The sequence below is a fragment of the Oncorhynchus mykiss genome, chromosome 21 (genome assembly GCF_013265735.2).
Source record: "Oncorhynchus mykiss isolate Arlee chromosome 21, USDA_OmykA_1.1, whole genome shotgun sequence".
Classification (NCBI taxonomy): Eukaryota; Metazoa; Chordata; class Actinopteri; order Salmoniformes; family Salmonidae; genus Oncorhynchus; species Oncorhynchus mykiss.
In genome coordinates this window covers 38026639-38046625 of record NC_048585.1, presented here as the reverse complement: position 1 = coordinate 38046625, position 19987 = coordinate 38026639, and the positions used below count along the sequence as shown (strand labels likewise).

The 19987-nt window shown below is 43.4% G+C and overlaps 1 protein-coding gene across 3 annotated transcripts in view; it reads right to left on the bottom strand.

The window, feature by feature from the left end:
• Positions 1 to 19987, bottom strand: part of arhgap36 (Rho GTPase activating protein 36) — a 92766-nt gene that overhangs the window by 4157 nt on the left and 68622 nt on the right. For all 3 annotated transcript variants that reach the window (XM_036957753.1, XM_036957755.1, XM_036957754.1), the window contains 9 exons: positions 16388 to 16473; positions 15972 to 16184; positions 11160 to 11370; positions 10869 to 10924; positions 8594 to 8744; positions 8328 to 8476; positions 7765 to 7944; positions 7246 to 7334; positions 6786 to 6997 (listed from right to left, as the gene is read on the bottom strand). In XM_036957753.1, the coding sequence (XP_036813648.1) occupies positions 6786 to 6997; positions 7246 to 7334; positions 7765 to 7944; positions 8328 to 8476; positions 8594 to 8744; positions 10869 to 10924; positions 11160 to 11370; positions 15972 to 16184; positions 16388 to 16473 (1347 nt within the window). The remainder of the gene's footprint in view (positions 1 to 6785; positions 6998 to 7245; positions 7335 to 7764; positions 7945 to 8327; positions 8477 to 8593; positions 8745 to 10868; positions 10925 to 11159; positions 11371 to 15971; positions 16185 to 16387; positions 16474 to 19987) is intronic.

Genomic DNA, 19987 nt, shown 5'->3' with positions numbered 1-19987 from the left:
TGAATAATATGGCCTCGCAGGGTAGCCTAGTGGTTAGAGTGTTGGACTAGTAACCAGAAGGTTGCAGAACGTTGAAAGTTCAAACCCCTGAGCTGACAAGGTACAAATCTTCCGTTCTGCCCCTGAACCCACTGTTCCTAGGCCGCCATTGAAAATAAGAATTTGTTCTTAACTGACTTGCCTAGTTAAATAAAGGTAGAAAATAAATAAATTGACATTCCTTTTAAGAGGAGGGATGACCTTAATGCATAGGATTCTGAATGCACAGTGCTACACCCCCACCATTCCCATTCCTGTCCCTTCCAAGGAGACTATATCCGTTAATGTTCCTTTGCCCATCATTTACAGATGCATCCAAATGCATTTCGGTCAAAGCTAAAATATGAATTTTATTTATGTTGACCAAGTAAAAAAAAGAGAATGTATTTTGTTAGGAAGGCTGCATACATTAACCTGAGCTATATGCAGCCCTTTCCTTGTCAAGTAAAGATCAATAGAGCATGTATTCGTTATAGTTGAAGTTGACATGACACACTACAACACACAAACTCAGATTTGAACATTGGATTAAAATAACCAGGGAGTTACTCTAGAGTCCCGATACAGTTTCCCATTGATGTAAAGTTTATCCATCACCAAGGAAACTCGTTGGTTCAGGCAACGCTTTTCTTTCATGATGCGATACAGTTTCTTTCTCTTTTCATTGATCTCCGTGGGGGAAGTGATCATTCATTCCAAAGTCAGTGTTTCGGAGTTCTCTGCACCAGCTCTTTGCCATTTCCTTTTGCTTAACATTTTCAAAACCTGCAATAATAGCCCGTGGCCTTTTCCCAAAGGCTTCTGGGAAAAGGCTAAGGACTCTGGAGGGGACTCTGGAGAAAGTGGACATTCTAAGGACTCTGGAGAAAGTGACATTACGCACCACATCTGTGGGCAGTTTCAGTTGAGTTGACATAATGTCCCGGACAGTGTCCTCACAGCCTCTGCTGTTGTCATTCTCCGGTCCCCCTGAAAAGATGAGATTGTCCCGCATTGATCGACACTGTACATCAAGCAAGGTTTCTTTAAGTTGTTTGTTCCCCTTTGGCACCACCTCCACTATGAATAGAGTCTACAGTACCTTTCAGCGCCGTGTTCTCTTTCCTTAGATCATCAATCCGATATTGGCTGAATTCTAGACTGGCACATAATGCATTGATGTCCTCTCGTAGTATATCCAAGATATCAAGTTTGGCAAGCCTTTCATTGATGGATTTCAACAAGTCAACATTCCTATCCGTAAACCTCTCCCCACGCGCGCCCTCTTGCTTGGGGATGGTTTGATGCCATCGTTGATACCGCTTGGCCAACTTGGCTTTGGTTTGTTGATAGGGTTTGTTGTCCTTAACAGTGCTTGAATCCTCCAAAACCAGCGACATTGTAATAACAAAGTAACATTCTAATGACATTGTAATAACAAAGTAACATTCTAATGACATTGTAATAACACAATGTTATCAAGCTCTTACTATACTGATCTTATTATTCTGTTAAGGCCCCCCCCCCCCCCCCCCCCCACACACACAAAAATAAAAATGTTTTAATCCTAATCATATGACAAGCAACTTTTAACAGTTGAGTGTACATAATTATTTTTACAAATAATAATACTTAAAACATATATATTTTAGTAGAATATGCAAATTAGGCAATGTTCAGTAAATATGCCCATATTTGCATATCACACAACTCTGTTTTTCTGGCCACTGGATGAAGTCATTTGACATATTTTGGTTTCATTTTGTTAAGACATTCCAGGACAGGACTTGGGGATGAGTACTTTTTTCATCTTGCTGTAAAATACAAAAACGTACATAAAATGCATTTTTTTGGCACATTTTTCACCAAAGAAAATGTTATCTAGAATAAAACATTACAATGGCCCTCCGAGCCAGTCTGGAGAATATATCTAAGCATAACCATACAACAAATGGTGATTGCAGATGCTTCTGAAGACGAAAAAATGCGGGAAGAGTCTGACTTTCAGGAAATGGCAGTTAAAGACAAGTACGCTGAAATTAGACTCCCAAATGACAAACCCCAATTTAGACCCATCCACTATCTCTTTGAAGTAAGTTACTAAATATAGTCCGGTTTGAAACATTCTCTATGAAATGGGCTTTTACATTGTGTAATTCAATATAGTGAGCTTTGAAATTATTGATGCGTCCATTTTAAAGTGGTTAAAATTCATAAAAATGTTTATGACAGTGGTATGATGATAAACTAACAAAAATACACATTTGCATCCATTATATTGTTTATCATTTTTTGGAAAATACCAATGTACCAAAATACCAACAAATCTCAAAATTGATAGGTAGATGCAAACATTTCATTTCAGCCTATGGTGCCTGGCCTTATCTCTCTAACCCTAGCTTCATGTCTACACCCCGGCTCAACCTTAATCCTAACCCTAGCTTCATGTCTACACCCCGGCTCAACCTTAATCCTAACCCTAGCTTCATGTCTACACCCCGGCTCAACCTTAATCCTAACCCTAGCTTCATGTCTACACCCCGGCTCAACCCTAACACTAAGCCTAGCTTCATGTCTACACCCCGGCTCAACCTTAATCCTAACCCTCACTTCATGTCTACACCCCGGCTCAACCTTAATCCTAACCCTAGCTTCTTGTCTACACCCCGGCTCAACCTTAATCCTAACCCTAGCTTCATGTCTACACCCCGGCTCAACCTTAATCCTAACCCTAGCTTCATGTCTACACCCCGGCTCAACCTTAATCCTAACCCTAGCTTCATGTCTACACCCCGGCTCAACCTTAATCCTAACCCTAGCTTCATGTCTACACCCCGGCTCAACCTTAATCCTAACCCTAGCTTCATGTCTACACCCCGGCTCAACCTTAATCCTAACCCTAGCTTCATGTCTACACCCCGGCTCAACCTTAATCCTAACCCTCACTTCATGTCCACACCACGGCTCAACCCTAACACTAAGCCTAGCTTCATGTCCACACCCCGGCTCAACCTTAATCCTAACCCTCACTTCATGTCCACACCACGGCTCAACCCTAACATTAAGCCTAGCTTCATGTCTACACCCCGGCTCAACCCTAATCCTAACCCTCACCCTAGCTTCATGTCCACACCACGGCTCAACCCTAACACTAAGCCTAGCTTCATGTCCACACCACGGCTCAACCCTAACACTAAGCCTAGCTTCATGTCCACACCACGGCTCAACCCTAACACTAAGCCTAGCTTCATGTCCACACCCCGGCTCAACCCTAACACTAAGCCTAGCTTCATGTCCACACCCCGGCTCAACCCTAACACTAAGCCTAGCTTCATGTCCACACCCCGGCTCAACCCTAACACTAAGCCTAGCTTCATGTCCACACCACGGCTCAACCCTAACACTAAGCCTAGCTTCATGTCCACACCACGGCTCAACCCTAACACTAAGCCTAGCTTCATGTCCACAACACGGCTCAACCCTAACACTAAGCCTAGCTTCATGTCCACACCCCGGCTCAACTCTAACACTAAGCCTAGCTTCATGTCCACACCCCGGCTCAACTAACACTAAGCCTAACTTTATGTCCACACCCCGGCTCAACTAACACTAAGCCTAGCTTCATGTCCACACCACGGCTCAATTCTAACACTAAGCCTAGCTTCATGTCCACACCCCGGCTCAACCCTAACACTAAGCCTAGCTTCATGTCCACACCCCGGCTCAACCCTAACACTAAGCCTAGCTTCATGTCCACACCACGGCTCAACCCTAACACTAAGCCTAGCTTCATGTCCACACCACGGCTCAACCCTAACACTAAGCCTAGCTTCATGTCCACAACACGGCTCAACCCTAACACTAAGCCTAGCTTCATGTCCACACCCCGGCTCAACTCTAACACTAAGCCTAGCTTCATGTCCACACCCCGGCTCAACTAACACTAAGCCTAACTTTATGTCCACACCCCGGCTCAACTAACACTAAGCCTAGCTTCATGTCCACACCACGGCTCAATTCTAACACTAAGCCTAGCTTCATGTCCACACCACGGCTCAACCCTAACACTAAGCCTAGCTTCATGTCCACACCCCGGCTCAACCCTAACACTAAGCCTAGCTTCATGTCCACACCCCGGGTCAACTCTAGCTTTAGGTCTATACTCCGACTCAACCCTAATCCTAACCCTAGCACATCCACACCTCGGCTCAACCATAACCCTAACTTTAACCCTAGCTGGATGTTGCATACCAACAGAGCTCATAAAGGTGTAGTGACCCCATAAATATCAATGACTCCTGTCCCGCTAAGGTACACTGAACAGAAATATAAATGCAACATGCAACAATTTCAACGATTTTACTGAGTTTACAGTTCATGTAAGGAAATCAGTCAATTGAAGTCAATTCATTAGATGCTGATGGATTTCATGACTGGGAATACAGACATGCATCTGTTGGTCACAGATACCAACAACTACAAAAAAGGTTGGGCCATGGATCAGAAAACCAGTCAGTATCTGGTGTGACCACCATGTCTCAAGCAGCGCAACACATCTCCTTCGCATAGACTTAATCAGGCTGTTGATTGTGGCCTGTGGAATGTTGTCCCACTCCTCTTTAACAGCTGTGCGAAGTTGCTGGATAATGGAGGGAAACAATGGGTGACATGTCTGGTGAGTATGCAGGCCATGGAAGAACTGGGACAATTTCAGCTTCCAGGAATTGTGTACAGATCCTTGCGACATGGGGCCATGAATTATTATGCTGAAACATGAGGTGATGGTGGCGGATCAATGGCACGACAATGGGTCTCAGAATCTCGTCATGTATCATTGTGCGTTAAAAATTGCCACCGATAAAATGCAATTGTGTTCGTTATCTGTAGCTTGTGCCTGCCCATACCATAACCCCACCGTAACACCACCACTTGCCCACATGACGCCAGTTGAAACCTGGATTCTTCTCCGGTGTGAAGAGCACACTTCTCCAGCGTGCCAGTGGCCATTGAAGGTGACCATTTGCCCACTGAAGTTGGTTACAACGCCAAACTGCTGTCAGGTCAAAACACCGGTGAGAACGACGAGCACGCAGATGAGCTTCCCCTGAGATGGTTTCTGAAAGTTTGTGCAGAAATTCTTCGGTTGTGCAAACCCACAGTTTCATCAACTGTCCGGATGGCTGGTCTCAGACGATCCTGCAGGTGAAGAAGCCGGATGTGGCGGACCTGGGCTGGTGTGGTTAGACCAAATTTGCACTGCCAAATTCTCTAAAATGACGTTGGAGGCAGCTTATGGAAGTTAACATTAAATTCTCTGGCGACGTTCCTGCAGTCAGAATGCCAATTGCACACTTCCTCAAAACTTGAGACATCTGTGTCATTGTGTTGTGTGACAAAACTGCACATTTTAGAGTTGCAGTTTATTGTCCCCAGCACAAGGTGTACCTGTGTAATGATCATGCTGTTTAATCAGCTTCTTGACATGCCACATCTGTCAGGTGGATGGATTATCTTGGCAAAGGAGAAATGCTCACTAACAGGGATGTAAACAATTATGTGCACAAAACTTCAGAGAAATAAGCTTTTCGTGCATATGGAACATTTCTCTGATCATTCATTTCAGCTCATGAAACATGGGACCAACACTTTACATGTTGCGTTTATATTTGTGTTCAGTGTAGTATATCTGCTGATGGTATTGTAACTGAAATCCAACCCCTTATATACTGTATGTGTGACTTAACTTTCCTGTTGTGTTTGTGTCTACCTGCTATGGGTGTTATAATAGAAGTGGGACCCTGGAGGAATAAGTAACTTCCTGTTGTGGTTGTGTCTACCTGCTATGGGTGTAATAAAAGAAGTGGGACCCTGGAGGAATAAGTAACTTCCTGTTGTGGTTGTGTCTACCCGCTATGGGTGTAATAAAAGAAGTGGGACCCTGGAGGAATAAGTAACTTCCTGTTGTGGTTGTGTCTACCTGCTATGGGTGTAATAAAAGAAGTGGGACCCTGGAGGAATAAGTAACTTCCTGTTGTGGTTGTGTCTACCCGCTATGGGTGTAATAAAAGAAGTGGGACCCTGGAGGAATAAGTAACTTCCTGTTGTGGTTGTGTCTACCCGCTATGGGTGTAATAAAAGAAGTGGGACCCTGGAGGAATAAGTAACTTCCTGTTGTGGTTGTGTCTACCCGCTATGGGTGTAATAAAAGAAGTGGGACCCTGGAGGAATAAGTAACTTCCTGTTGTGGTTGTGTCTACCTGCTATGGGTGTAATAAAAGAAGTGGGACCCTGGAGGAATAAGTAACTTCCTGTTGTGGTTGTGTCTACCCGCTATGGGTGTAATAAAAGAAGTGGGACCCTGGAGGAATAAGTAACTTCCTGTTGTGGTTGTGTCTACCCGCTATGGGTGTAATAAAATAAGTTGGACCCTGGAGGAATAAGTAACTTCCTGTTGTGGTTGTGTCTACCCGCTATGGGTGTAATAAAAGAAGTGGGACCCTGGAGGAATAAGTAACTTCCTGTTGTGGTTGTGTCTACCTGCTATGGGTGTAATAAAAGAAGTGGGACCCTGGAGGAATAAGTAACTTCCTGTTGTGGTTGTGTCTACCCGCTATGGGTGTAATAAAATAAGTTGGACCCTGGAGGAATAAGTAACCTCTTTTTCCTGTTGTGGTGGTGTCAGAAGACATACATGACGCTCTTTAAACCTAAATCCAAATCTGAACCTTAACCTAAATCTGATCTTAAACCTAAACTCGATGACTTACGTTTCTTGTTGTTATGGTGGCGTTGGAGGACGTTGAGGTTGAGGAACACCTCTGTGGTCAGCCTGCTGTCCCCTGGCTCGTCGGGGTTGAAGAGGGGCGATGGCTCCAGGGGTGACAGGCTTCCACTAGACGCCCCTACCGAGTCCAGAGATGCCCCCGTGTCCCGCCGACCCCCCGCTGTGTCTACCGTCTCCACCGTCAGGTGACTGCCACTGTGGGAGGAGGAGAGTAGGGGAAAGAAAGGAGAGGAACGGAGAGAGAAAAAAGGGGGAGGAGAGCAAGTAGAGGGAGTAGAGACTAGAGTATTCTATTATCCACGTTGCAAGAAGTCTTGCAGCGCCACAAATAGAGATATTGAAACCCACAACACTAAGACTCTGAAGTGCTGATCCAGAATCAGTTTAGCCTTTTAGATCATAGTGGACTATTTGTAAATATGGTCCCTGAAGTGTACACCTACCTGAGTTTCCTGCGGAGGAGATAGTCGATGATGTCAGGATCTGTCTGGATGAGACTCATCAATACCTCCTGCTGGAGCTCTGCTGACACCTGGGGAGAGGAGGAGAGGAGGGTGACACACACACACTCGCGCCTGCTAACAGGCACAGTGGTGTAAAGTACTTTAAAGTGCTACCTAAAGTAGATTTTTTTGTGGTATCTGTACTTTACTATTTATATTTTTTGACAACCTTTACTCCACTACATTCCTAAAGAAAATCATGTACTTTTACTCCATACATTTTCCCTGACACCCAAAAGTACTCGCTACATGTTGAATGCTTAGCAGGACAGGAAAATGGTCCAATTCACACACTTATCAAGAGAACATCCCTGGTCCTCCCTACTTCCTCTAATCTGGGGGACTCACTAAACACAAATGCTTCGTTTGTAAATCATGTCTGAGTGTTGGAGTGTGCTCCTGACTATCCGTACATTTTTTAAACCCGAACCCCCCCCCGAACCCACACGCTCCAACTACCGTGAACAGTCGCCTGTAGTTCTGTATAAGGTGAAGGGTGACGTTGATGATGGCAGCGCTGTCCTCAATGCCCATGGCGTGGGGACTCATCTCCCTGTCCCCTCCGCCCCTCTCCCCCTGCAGCAGGTTGGGACCAAAGATCACTGCCAGGTTGGTTGCTGTCATCTTGTTGCCGGGGAACTGCAGGTAAAGAGAGGAATGAGTTAGGGAAAGAGAGAGAGAGAGGTTAGGGGAAAGACCGCATATTAGGTCTAGCTACTGTGTAGGCTAGTTAGTGTGAGCTACAGAAAGAGAGAGGCGTTAGGAGACAGTATATAATATAGAAAGGGTCCGGTGAGACAGAGAAACCGTAACAGGAGAGAGAGAGGGTTAAGACAACCCAAAATCCATTATGTGCTCTCCTCTTGAGAGAGAGAAGGTAACGTGTTGACGACGGACAGATAAAACAGACAAACTGACAGAAAAAAACATGGACAGAATGATAGACAGTCCCATGACACACAAACACAGACCCCCCCCTACCCCCCTCACCCCACCCTACCCTCCCCCACATTGAGACGAACCTCCTGGTGCTGTGGTCCTGTGGTGTCCTGTGCGTGGCTTTGTACGGTGTGTAACAGGGTGAGGAGGCGGAGCAGGGTATCACAGTTACAGGGGGGTAACAGGTAGAGCAGCTGCTGGAGGTACATTAGCTGGTCTGTCCCTCGCAGAACTGAGAGAGAGAGAGAAGAGACCTTGTTCAGCATAAATTCACCTTGTAGAAAATGACAACGGTTGCATTCATATGGCTAGTGTGTGTCGCATGGGTCACTGTGCGCGCGTGCCTTACGGTTGGCGTGTAGGAAGGCAGCGTAGAGCTCTCTTGGCAGTAGAGGGTCAGGCATGTCTCTGAGGAACTCCTTCAGTAATGCCGCTACATCGTGGACACTGTGCTCTTCATCCAAACACACGTCTGTCCCTATGTCAAAGTCCTCACGCAGCTAGGTGGGGCAAACACACAACAGCACCATATCAGAACACACACGCACACTAGAATGAGCAGACACACACTTAAAAGGCAGTGGCAACGGAGACACACACACACAAGGATGCACAGTTCGAGGCAGCACCCATGTGAGAGTCAGCACACACACACACGCACACAAATAAGTTCACATGCACCGGCCACACACACAGTATAAGGTCAGTTTCCCATGTGACGCATTTCTTTTTAAACAGGAAATGACAGGGATCAACGGCCCTGAGTACAAAGTACACAGCTGAAGAGAAGTACACCTGCCACAACATCAACACACTGGCTAGTCCTACCGAGTAGGGATAAATAACTACTGTATGATGTGAAGGTAATGCACAATTCTGCTGTAGTTGGGCTAACGTTTGTGTAGTATGGAGAGCAAATGTACATCGACACACTGGCTAGTATATACAGTGCCTTGCGAAAGTATTCGGCCCCCTTGAACTTTGCGACCTTTTGCCACATTTCAGGCTTCAAACATAAAGATATAAAACTGTATTTTTTTGTGAAGAATCAACAACAAGTGGGACACAATCATGAAGTGGAACGACATTTATTGAATATTTCAAACTTTTTTAACAAATCAAAAACGGAAAAATTGGGCGTGCAAAATTATTCAGCCCCTTTACTTTCAGTGCAGCAAACTCTCTCCAGAAGTTCAGTGAGGATCTCTGAATGATCCAATGTTGACCTAAATGACTAATGATGATAAATACAATCCACCTGTGTGTAATCAAGTCTCCGTATAAATGCACCTGCACTGTGGTCCGTTAAAAGCGCAGAGAGCATCATGAAGAACAAGGAACACACCAGGCAGGTCCGAGATACTGTTGTGAAGAAGTTTAAAGCCGGATTTGGATACAAAAAGATTTCCCAAGCTTTAAACATCCCAAGGAGCACTGCGCAAGCGATAATATTGAAATGGAAGGAGTATCAGACCACTGCAAATCTACCAAGACCTGGCCGTCCCTCTAAACTTTCAGCTCATGCAAGGAGAAGACTGATCAGAGATGCAGCCAAGAGGCCCATGATCACTCTGGATGAACTGCAGAGATCTACAGCTGAGGTGGGAGACTCTGTCCATAGGACAACAATCAGTCGTATATTGCACAAATCTGGCCTTTATGGAAGAGTGGCAAGAAGAAAGCCATTTCTTAAAGATATCCATAAAAAGTGTTGTTTAAAGTTTGCCACAAGCCACCTGGGAGACACACCAAACATGTGGAAGAAGGTGCTCTGGTCAGATGAAACCAAAATTGAACTTTTTGGCAACAATGCAAAATGTAATGTTTGGCGTAAAAGCAACACAGCTCATCACACTGAACACACCATCCCCACTGTCAAACATGGTGGTGGCAGCATCATGGTTTGGGCCTGCTTTTCTTCAGCAGGGACAGGGAAGATGGTTAAAATTGATGGGAAGATGGATGGAGCCAAATACAGGACCATTCTGGAAGAAAACCTGATGGAGTCTGCAAAAGACCTGAGAATGGGACGGATATTTGTCTTCCAACAAGACAATGATCCAAAACATAAAGCAAAATCTACAATGGAATGGTTCAAAAATAAACATATCCAGGTGTTAGAATGGCCAAGTCAAAGTCCAGACCTGAATCCAATCGAGAATCTGTGGAAAGAACTGAAAACTGCTGTTCACAAATGCTCTCCATACAACCTCACTGAGCTCGAGCTGTTTTGCAAGGAGGAATGGGAAAAAATAGAGACATGATAGAGACATACCCCAAGCGACTTACAGCTGTAATCGCAGCAAAAGGTGGCGCTACAAAGTCTTAACTTAAGGGGGCTGAATAATTTTGCACGCCCAATTTTTCAGTTTTTGATTTGTTAAAAAAGTTTGAAATATCCAATAAATGTTGTTCCACTTCATGATTGTGTCCCACTTGTTGTTGATTCTTCACAAAAAAATACAGTTTTATATCTTTATGTTTGAAGCCTGAAATGTGGCAAAAGTTTGCAAAGTTCAAGGGGGCCAAATACTTTCGCAAGGCACTGTAGGTCTAAACCAGGGGAGATCTAATTGTAACGTTGAAGACATTAACATTTATGCATGGAGAGCAAAAAGACTCACCTGCCGAACTCTCTTTTTGGAACTCCCAACACGAAAGATCCCCACAGTTTGTAGACCTGTGGAGAAAGAGAGAAAGTCACTTCAGATTATTATGAAAGAGCAAGATCTCTCAATATTCTATCCCATATATTTTACACTTTATAATTGTCAGAGACATGGTGCAATGAACCACACTCGCATGATGGGTAACCTTGCTTGAGACCGGAAGACTTACGTTGGTTCCCCGAGCTAATGCCTAAGCTTTAGCTAGATGGGCTATAACAGTCACATCAGCAGACCTCTGAGTCTCACCGTGTCTCTCTATGTGACAGCAGCACCTCTCCAACACACGGGGAACCTGTCTATAGATGGGGTTGAGGCTCAACTTGGTCTGAGTCCGCCCCCCGGCACCTGCTGCAGTCTTCTTCAGCTCCAGCTCTGCAGGGTGGGACAGCTGCAGCGCCTCCAACAGGCGGGACTGACTCTCTACAAGATCTGAGATGGAGTCCACTGACAGGCCACCCTGTTGGAGGGAGAAGGGGGACGCAGGAGGAGAGGGAGGGAGAGATTAAGCATTTCAAGTTCAAATTTCAAAACCTTTAGGAGTTGATTAAAAGGGAGAGTGAAAAATAGAGGTGAGGGAAAAAGGATGAGAAAAGAGTAGGAGAGAAACAATAGTAGGAACAAAGTGAGGGAGACAGAAGAGAGGGAGGAGCAGAGGGAAGAGATGAGAGAGAGGGAAGGAGAGTGGAACATTAGGGAAGTATGGATGAGAAGGAGGGACTGAAGGAACAGAAGAACGAGGGAGTGAGAGGATAAACAGAAGGGTGATGGAGAAGGGGGTAAAAGTAAAGGGAAAGCAACATTATTACAACAATATTTTTCCTGGCTTTCAAAAAAGATTTCCATTAGTTGATCATGTAATAAAATTCTGCCAGTTGCCGTGAACACTTTCTTGCAAAGCTATCCAGTTAATCTTGGGATGAGTATGACATTTTTCCTGGGTAACATAATGAGGTAGATTTTATTTTAAGAGAAATTCTATAAATGGAGTTTAAGTTTTCATTTTTGGGCAAAATGTTCTGGGTTTTTTCAGGACAGTGTTCTCATGACTAATTATATTATTTATTCTGCCATTTATTTGCGTTCCCTTTGATTCCTGTTCTTCTGTGTCTCCATCTTTCCCAGTAGTGGGAGTCTTATATACAGTCGTGGCCAAAAGTTGAGAATGACACAAATATAAATTTTCACAAAGTCTGCTGCCTCAGTTTGTATGATGGCAATTTGCATAGACTCCAGAATGTTATGAAGAGTGATCAGATGAATTGCAATTAATTGCAAAGTCCCTCTTTGCCATGAAAATGAACTGAATCCTAAAAAAAACATTTACACTGCATTTCAGCCCTGCCACAAAAGGACCAGCTGACATCATGTCATTGATTCTCTCGTTAACACAGGTATGAGTGTTGACGAGGACAAGGCTGGAGATCACTCTGTCATGCTGACTGAGTTCGAATAACAAACTGGAAGCTCCAAAAGGAGGGTGGTGCTTGGAATCATTGTTCTTCCTCTGTCAACCATGGTTACTTGCAAGGAAACATGTGTCGTCATCATTGCATTTCACAAAAAGGGCTTCACAGGCAAGGACATTGCTGCCAGTAAGATTGCACCTAAATCAACCATTTATCGGATCATCAAGAACTTCAAGGAGAGCGGTTCAATTGTTGTGAAGAAGGCTTCGGGGCGCCCAAGAAAGTCCAGCAAGCGCCAGGACGTCTCCTAAAATTTATTCAGCTGCAGGATCGGGGCACCACCAGTACAGAGCTTGCTCAGGAATGGCAGCAGGCAGGTGTGAGTGCATCTGCACGCACAGTGAGGCGAAGACTTCTGGAGGATGGCCTGGTGTCAAGAAGGGCAGCAAAGAAGCCACTTCTCTCCAGGAAAAACATCAGGGACAGACTGAAATTCTGCAAAAGGTACAGGGATTCGACTGCTGAGGACTGGGGTAAAGTAATTTTCTCTGATGAATCCTCTTTCCGATTGTTTGGGGCATCTGGAAAAAAGCTTGTCCGGAGAAGACAAGGTGAGCGCTACCATCAGTCCTGTGTCATGCCAACAGTAAAGCATCCTGAGACCATTCATGTGTGGGGTTGCTTCTCAGCCAAGGGAGTGGGCTCACTCACAATTTTGAACACAGCCACGAATAAAGAATGGTATCAACACATCCTCCGAGAGCAACTTCTCCCAACCATCCAGGAACAGTTTGGTGACAAACAATGCCTTTTCCAGGCAAAGTGATAACTTGTCACGTTCGTCGTGTGAGTGAGACCAAGGCGCAGCATGGTATGCGTACATTCTCTTTTAGTGAATGAAACACAACAAAAACCAACGACCGAAGCATGATGCTAGACAAATTAGTGCAGGCAACTCAAGATCCCACAACACAAATTAGGAAAATGGCTACCTAAATATGATCCCCAATCAGAGACAACGATAAACAGCTGTCTCTGATTGGGAACCATATCAGGCCAACATAGACATACAAAAACCCCTAGACATACAAAAACTCTAGACATACAAAAACTAGAGTACACACCCTAGTGACACCCTGACCTAACCAAAATATATAGAAAAAAAGAGATATCTACGGTCAGGGCGTGACATAAATAAGTGGCTCAGGGAACAAAACCTAAATATTTTGGGTCAGGAAACTCCCCAGACCTTAATCCCATTGAGAACTTGTGGTCAATCCTCAAGAGGCGGGTGGACAAACAAAACCCCACAAATTCTGACAAACTCCAAGCATTGATTATGCAAGAATGGGCTGCCATCAGTCAGGATGTGGCCCAGAAGTTAATTGACAGCATGCCAGGGGGTGGATTGCAGAGGTCTTGAAAAAGAAGGGTCAACACTGCAAATATTGACTCTTTGCATCAACTTCATGTAATTGTCAATAAAAGCCTTTGACACTTATGAAATGCTTGTAATTATACTTCAGTATTCCATAGTAACATCTGACAAAAATATCTAAAGACACTAAAGCAGCAAACTTTGTGGAAATTAATATTTGTGTCATTCTCAAAACTTTTGGCCACGACTGTATATATATGTGTGTGTGTGTATGCATGAGTGTGTGTGTGTGTGTGCATGTGTAACTGATTATTTTTCATGTAACTGTAATCAGTAACGGATTACACTTTTCAAGTATATCGCCCAACGCTGTGTGTGTGTGTGTGTGTGTGTGTGTGTGTGTGTGTGTGTGTGTGTGTGTGTGTGTCTGTGTGTGTGTTCATGCGTGTGTGCGTGTATACACAAATCGCTGCAATTGCCATTTCCATCTACTCGGAATGATGAGCTGAATGAACTGCCTTCTATCTCTAAAATGTAGAACCTAGAAAAACACAAATACCTCCCTTTCACATTCAAGCTTTAATTAAAGATTTCCATGGAAACCTGAGTCATGCAAGCACTCAGAGTGCATCTCAATCATTGCCACAGGAAGTAGGGGTGCTGCGGGTAAATAAATCACAATTAGGTATATATATATATATATATATATATATATATATATATATATATATATATATATATATATATATATATTTTTTTTTTAACCAAATTAGTGCACTAGGCCTTTATTACTCCCGTATGAGCGCTGAACAATAGTGGAGAAAAGTCTCCCCACCCCAAAACATCTTCCCGCGGACATGATCTCAATAACCTACTTCCCTTCCTCTGTTTTGATGTGAAGGTTTCTCAGTTTTCCAAGTAAATCTGAATAAGAAATGTAAAAAGCGCGTCAACACCAAATTCTTATTCAACTCAACGTTCTTGTATCTATCTCTTAGATGCGGAAATTACAATCACACACACACATCTCCCATCCACATCAATAAATCATTTATTACACATAATTCAAGTTATGCATGAGTAACCTGGTCCCAGATTTATTTGTGCTGTCTCTTATTGTCTTTGTCACGTTTGGCAGCACATTCAGTACATTGCTTATGTTAGGTTCAGGCCCTAATTAATGGGTGCATCTCAATAGTCTCAAACATGCCTTCCTCCTCTAGTCTCCAGCCCTTCATTCTGTTCTGACGTGGAAGGACTACAGACAAACACTAAGTGAAAACAAATACAGTATCAGGTACCCTAACCCTGGCTAGTAATGACAGTGTGTTAGAGCCACCAGCAGTGATGGTGTCTGATCTCTCACCCAGCAGGGCAGCAGGTTAGAGCGCAGCACGGTACAGACATTAACGCAGCAGGGGCTCAACTTAAATACACACAAACACAGACTACGCCCAAATGCATGCACGAATGTGCACACAGTTTTTGCTCTGCTAATATTTTTACTGTGTCGCTGTGGCAAACAACGGTCTGACTCCATACCAGGAAAATGAATTGATTGTGCGAATGATTGTGATGGAGAGACAGCCAGACAGAGGGCAGACCGATTTAACTGAACGTTCCCTTGTGTGTGTGTGTGTGTCTCCTGTGGCACCCGATTCCCTATATTGTGCACTACTTTTGCACTATACGGTGCCGTTTGGAATGCAGACCTTTTTTCGTTTTCCAATATCAACACTGTTTACCAGGGTCGAGGTTCTGAGAGAGTAATACTGATAGTCATCGTTGAACTTCTATACCCCAGATTTTTGTTGAAGTTGGGCATATTGTTCAAATAAAACAACTCATTTTTGAACGGATATGTTTGGATCAGTTGTTGCCACAGTATTTCACAGTTCTTAGGACTACGGTGTGTGCTGTCTAGCACGCTCAAGTGCCAAATGCCTACAATAGAAATGTTTGATTGTCTCGGAGGAGATATGCCAGCGTGGTCATGTTTTGAAACCGTAGTTGGAAGGTGATAAGTCATGGTTGAGAAATGTTTGTTGGATGTTCGACTGCTCTTTTGATAGCCGAAGAGAGGTCCGCATATTTCAGACCAAAGTAAAGCCCAGACGTAGAGACAAGCATCTACATCTACTTGTCTCTGTGTGTGTGTGTCTCTGTGTCTGTATGTGTGTATGTGTGTGTGTGTGTGTGTGTGCGTGTGTGCGTGTGTGTGTGTGTGTGTGTGCGTGCGTGTGTGTGTGCACGTGTCTGTGCTCTCCAACTCACCCGTCTCTGCACTCTAGCTTTCTTATCCAGGAACCTGGGTGAGAGTGGCTTGCTGTGCAACGCCAGTGCTGCCGATGATGAGGAGGATGTAGCACCACTGAAGGGGGATGAAGCCGTGCTACAGAGGGGTTTATTCCCGTTGCTCTGCTGTTGTTTCTCAGCCCGGAACCTCAGGACGCTGGCCTCTAGATCAAGGCAGTCTCTCCGGCTCTCCTTCAGAGCAAATCAAATCCAACTTTATTTAAAGTGCTTTTATAATCCATCACAACACACTTTACAGTAAATAGACCTAAAGTAAAAGTGTATTTTCTAGTGTGCGGTTTTTACACTTGTATTTTGGATGCATGTTGTTTACTGTTTTTTTTATTACACTTCACAGTAAAACAATCTAATGAAGTAGATTACAAAAAAAAAACCTTCAGAGCATCCTGACGCTGCTTGTATGCCCGGTCGTTGGCTATCGCCTGCGAAAGAGGTATGCCAAACGCCTTGGCGGCTGTCTCTGTGGGATGATGGAAAAGGTAGAAAGAGGTATGGATGGAGGAAAAGAGGTTGGGATAGATAGGAAAGGAAAGAGGGAGGAACAGATATTTCATTTCAGCAAGCATTTCAACTATCTACTAACCCTAACCTGTTAGACAGGTGATGAGCTGTACCTTGTTTTCTCCATACACATCGCTTTGTCTTCAGGCCAGAGAGTTGCATTTCTGTCTCATCAGACCACAGAATCTTTTGAATTATGCTCTGAGTCTTTTATGTGCCTTTTTGCAAACTTCAGCCGTGCAGTCATGTGCCTTTTTCTCAGGAGTGGCTTCTGTCTGGCCACTCTCTCCTAAAGCGCAGATTGGTGAAGTGCCGTAGAGACTGTTATTTGGCAGCTTCTCCCATTTCAGCCAAGGAACTCTATAGGTCTGCCAGAGTGTTCATTAGGTTCTTGTTCACCTCCCTGACCGAGGTCTTTCTTGCCCAGTTGCTCAGTTTGGTCGGATGGCCAGGTCTAGGCAGAGTCTGGGTAGTTCTATATTTTTTCAATTTCCCAATGATGGAGATCACTGTGCTCTTGGAAACGTTCAACACTCTAGACATTGTTTTATACCCTTCCCTAGATATATGCCTCAACACAATTCTATCCCAGAGATCTATGTCCAGTTCCTTGGACTTCATGGTATAGTTTCTGCTCTTATACATGTTATAATCACCGTTGGCAGTGATTACAGCTCACAGAGTCTTTTTGGCCAAGTCTCTAAGAGCTTTGCACACCTGGATTGTACAATATGTGCCCATTACTCTTTTTAAAGTTCTTCAAGCTCTGTCAAGTTGGTTGTTGGTCATTGCCAGAAGGCCATTTTCAAAAGTAGACCTAGATTTTCAAGCCGATTTAACTCACAACTGCAACTAGGCCACTCAGGAACATTGCATGTCATCTTGGCAAGCAACCCCAGTGTAGATTTGGCCTTTTGTTTTAGGTTATTGTCCCGCTGAAAGGGGAATTTGTCTCCCAGTGTGTGTTGGGAAAAAATACTGAAGCAGGTTTTCTTCTAGGATTTTACCTGTGCTTAGCTGTATTCCATTGCTTTTTATCCTGAAAAACTCCCTAGTCCTTGCCAATGACAAGCATACCCATAACATGATGCAGTCACCATTCTTGAAAATATGAAGAGTGGTACTCAGTGATGTGCTGTGTTAGATTTGCCCCAAACATTCCTTTTTGTATTCAGGACAATATTTGTTTCTTTTTTCTCAGTACTACTAAAGTTCCTGGTAGCAAACAGGATGCATGTTTTGAAATATTTGTTATTCTGTACGGTCTTCCTTCTTTTCACTCTGTCATTTAGGTTAGTATTGTAGCGTAACTAGAATGTTGTTGATCTATCCACCGTTCTCAAATCACAACCATTAAACTCTATCACTGTTTTAAAATCACCATTGGCCTCATGGTGAAATCGGTGAGCATTTTTCTTCTTCTCTGGCAACTGAGTTAGGAAGGATGCCTGTATCTTTGTAGTGACTGGGTGTAATCATACATCATCCAAAGCCTAATTAATAACTTCACCATGCTCAAAGGGATATTCAGGGGGATATTTGTTACACATCTACCAATCGGTTCCCTTCTTTGCAAGGCACTGGAAAAACCTCCCTCTTCTTTGTGGTTAAATCTGTGCTTGAAATTCACTACTCAATTGAGAGACCTTACAGATAATTGTATGTGTGGGGTATAAAGATGGGGTAGTCATTCAAAAATCAATTATTGAACACAGAATGAGTCCATGTAACTTATTATGTGATTTGTTAAAGCATATTTTACTCCTGAACTTATTTAGGCTTGGAATAACAAAGGGGTTGAGTAATTATTGACTCAACATATTTCAGCCTTTCATTATTATTTGTTTTTTAATTTCAACAAAATTCCCCTTTGACATTATGGGATATTGTGTGTAGATTGGTGACAAAATGAGAAAAAAAAATCTGAAAATCACATTGTAGGATTTTTAATGAATGTATTTGCAAATTATGGATTTTTTTTCTCATTTTGTCTGTCATAGTTGAAGTGTACCTATGATGAAAATTACAGGCCTCTCTCATCTTTTTAAATGGGAGAACTTGCACAATTGGTGGCTGACTAAATACTTTTTTTGCCCCATTGTACTTTGAGTATGACACAGGTAATTTTTTCAACAATTGTTTACAGACAAATTATTTCACTTACAATTCCCTGTATAACAATTCCAGTGGGTCAGAAGTTTACATATACTAAGTTGACTGTGCCTGGATATTCTTGATACACACAGGAAACTGTTGAGTGTAAAACCCCAGCAGCGTTGCAGTTCTTGACACAAACCAGTGTGCCTGTCACCTACTACCATACCCCATTCAAAGCTACTTAAATATTTTGTCTTGCCCATTCACCCTCTGAAGGACACACATACACAATCCATGTCTCAATTGTCTCAAGGCTTAAAAATCTTTTTTTTTTACCTGTCTCCTCCCATTCATCTGCAATGATTGAAGAAGATTTAACAAGTCACATCAATAAGGGATCATAGCTTTCACCTGGATTCACCTGGTCAGTCTACGTCATGGAAAGAACAGGTGTTCTTAATGTATGTGTACTCAGTGTATATAAATTGTGTGTGGGCCTACAATATATCTCTCTCACTTGAATCTTCTCTTTTTGACAGACCATGGTTAAATGCCTTCCATTTCATTTTTCTGTATTTATTTATCTGTATTTTAATTGTATTTTTTTTAAAATTATTATTGCTTGGGTAACCTTTTCTACTATTATGTATTAATTTATTTTCATTTTTTATGCTGTGCGCACTATGCAGAACACCGGAATAATTATCACTCTGAATCATTGTAATGTTTGTTTATGTGTCATCTAATCCCGTAAGGAATGGGTTGCCAACTGGCAATTTGACAAAACCATTTTTGTTAATGAATTAATTCATATAAAACACACAAGCACACACACACATCCGCACACACTCCTGCTGTGAAGAGGCCGTAAGACCTAAAGCTGGTCAGACATGGGAGACTGGCAGAGTGCCAAGAGGTAAAGCTCTAAGGATAGGTGGGATGAACCTGAAATACCTCTTAAACCTGAAATACCCCCCCCCCCCCTCTCTCTCTCTCTCTCCATCTCTCTTGTTTTGACCCTCCCGGCCTCTCCTCCCCTCTCTCTCTCTCTGTCTCTCTCTCTCTCTCTCGTCTTTACGCTCTCTCTTTCTCTCCCTCTTTCCTTTTCGTTTCTCTTTTAACTTTCTCTCTATATCTTTCAAACCCTCCTCTCTCTCCTCGCTCTATATCTACCACTATTCTCTCTCTTGCTAGGTTCCCACCCAATTGGCGTCAGGTTTTCATGCAAATGTTCAAAAATCTGCATAAATAAAACGTACATTTTCCCACCAGTGACGTTTCCACCAACCTGACTTGTTGTGGATGAAAATCAGTGTGTGATGGCATAGTGCACAATGTTCACTGTGTTTCCATTGCATTTTCAACTCTACCGATTG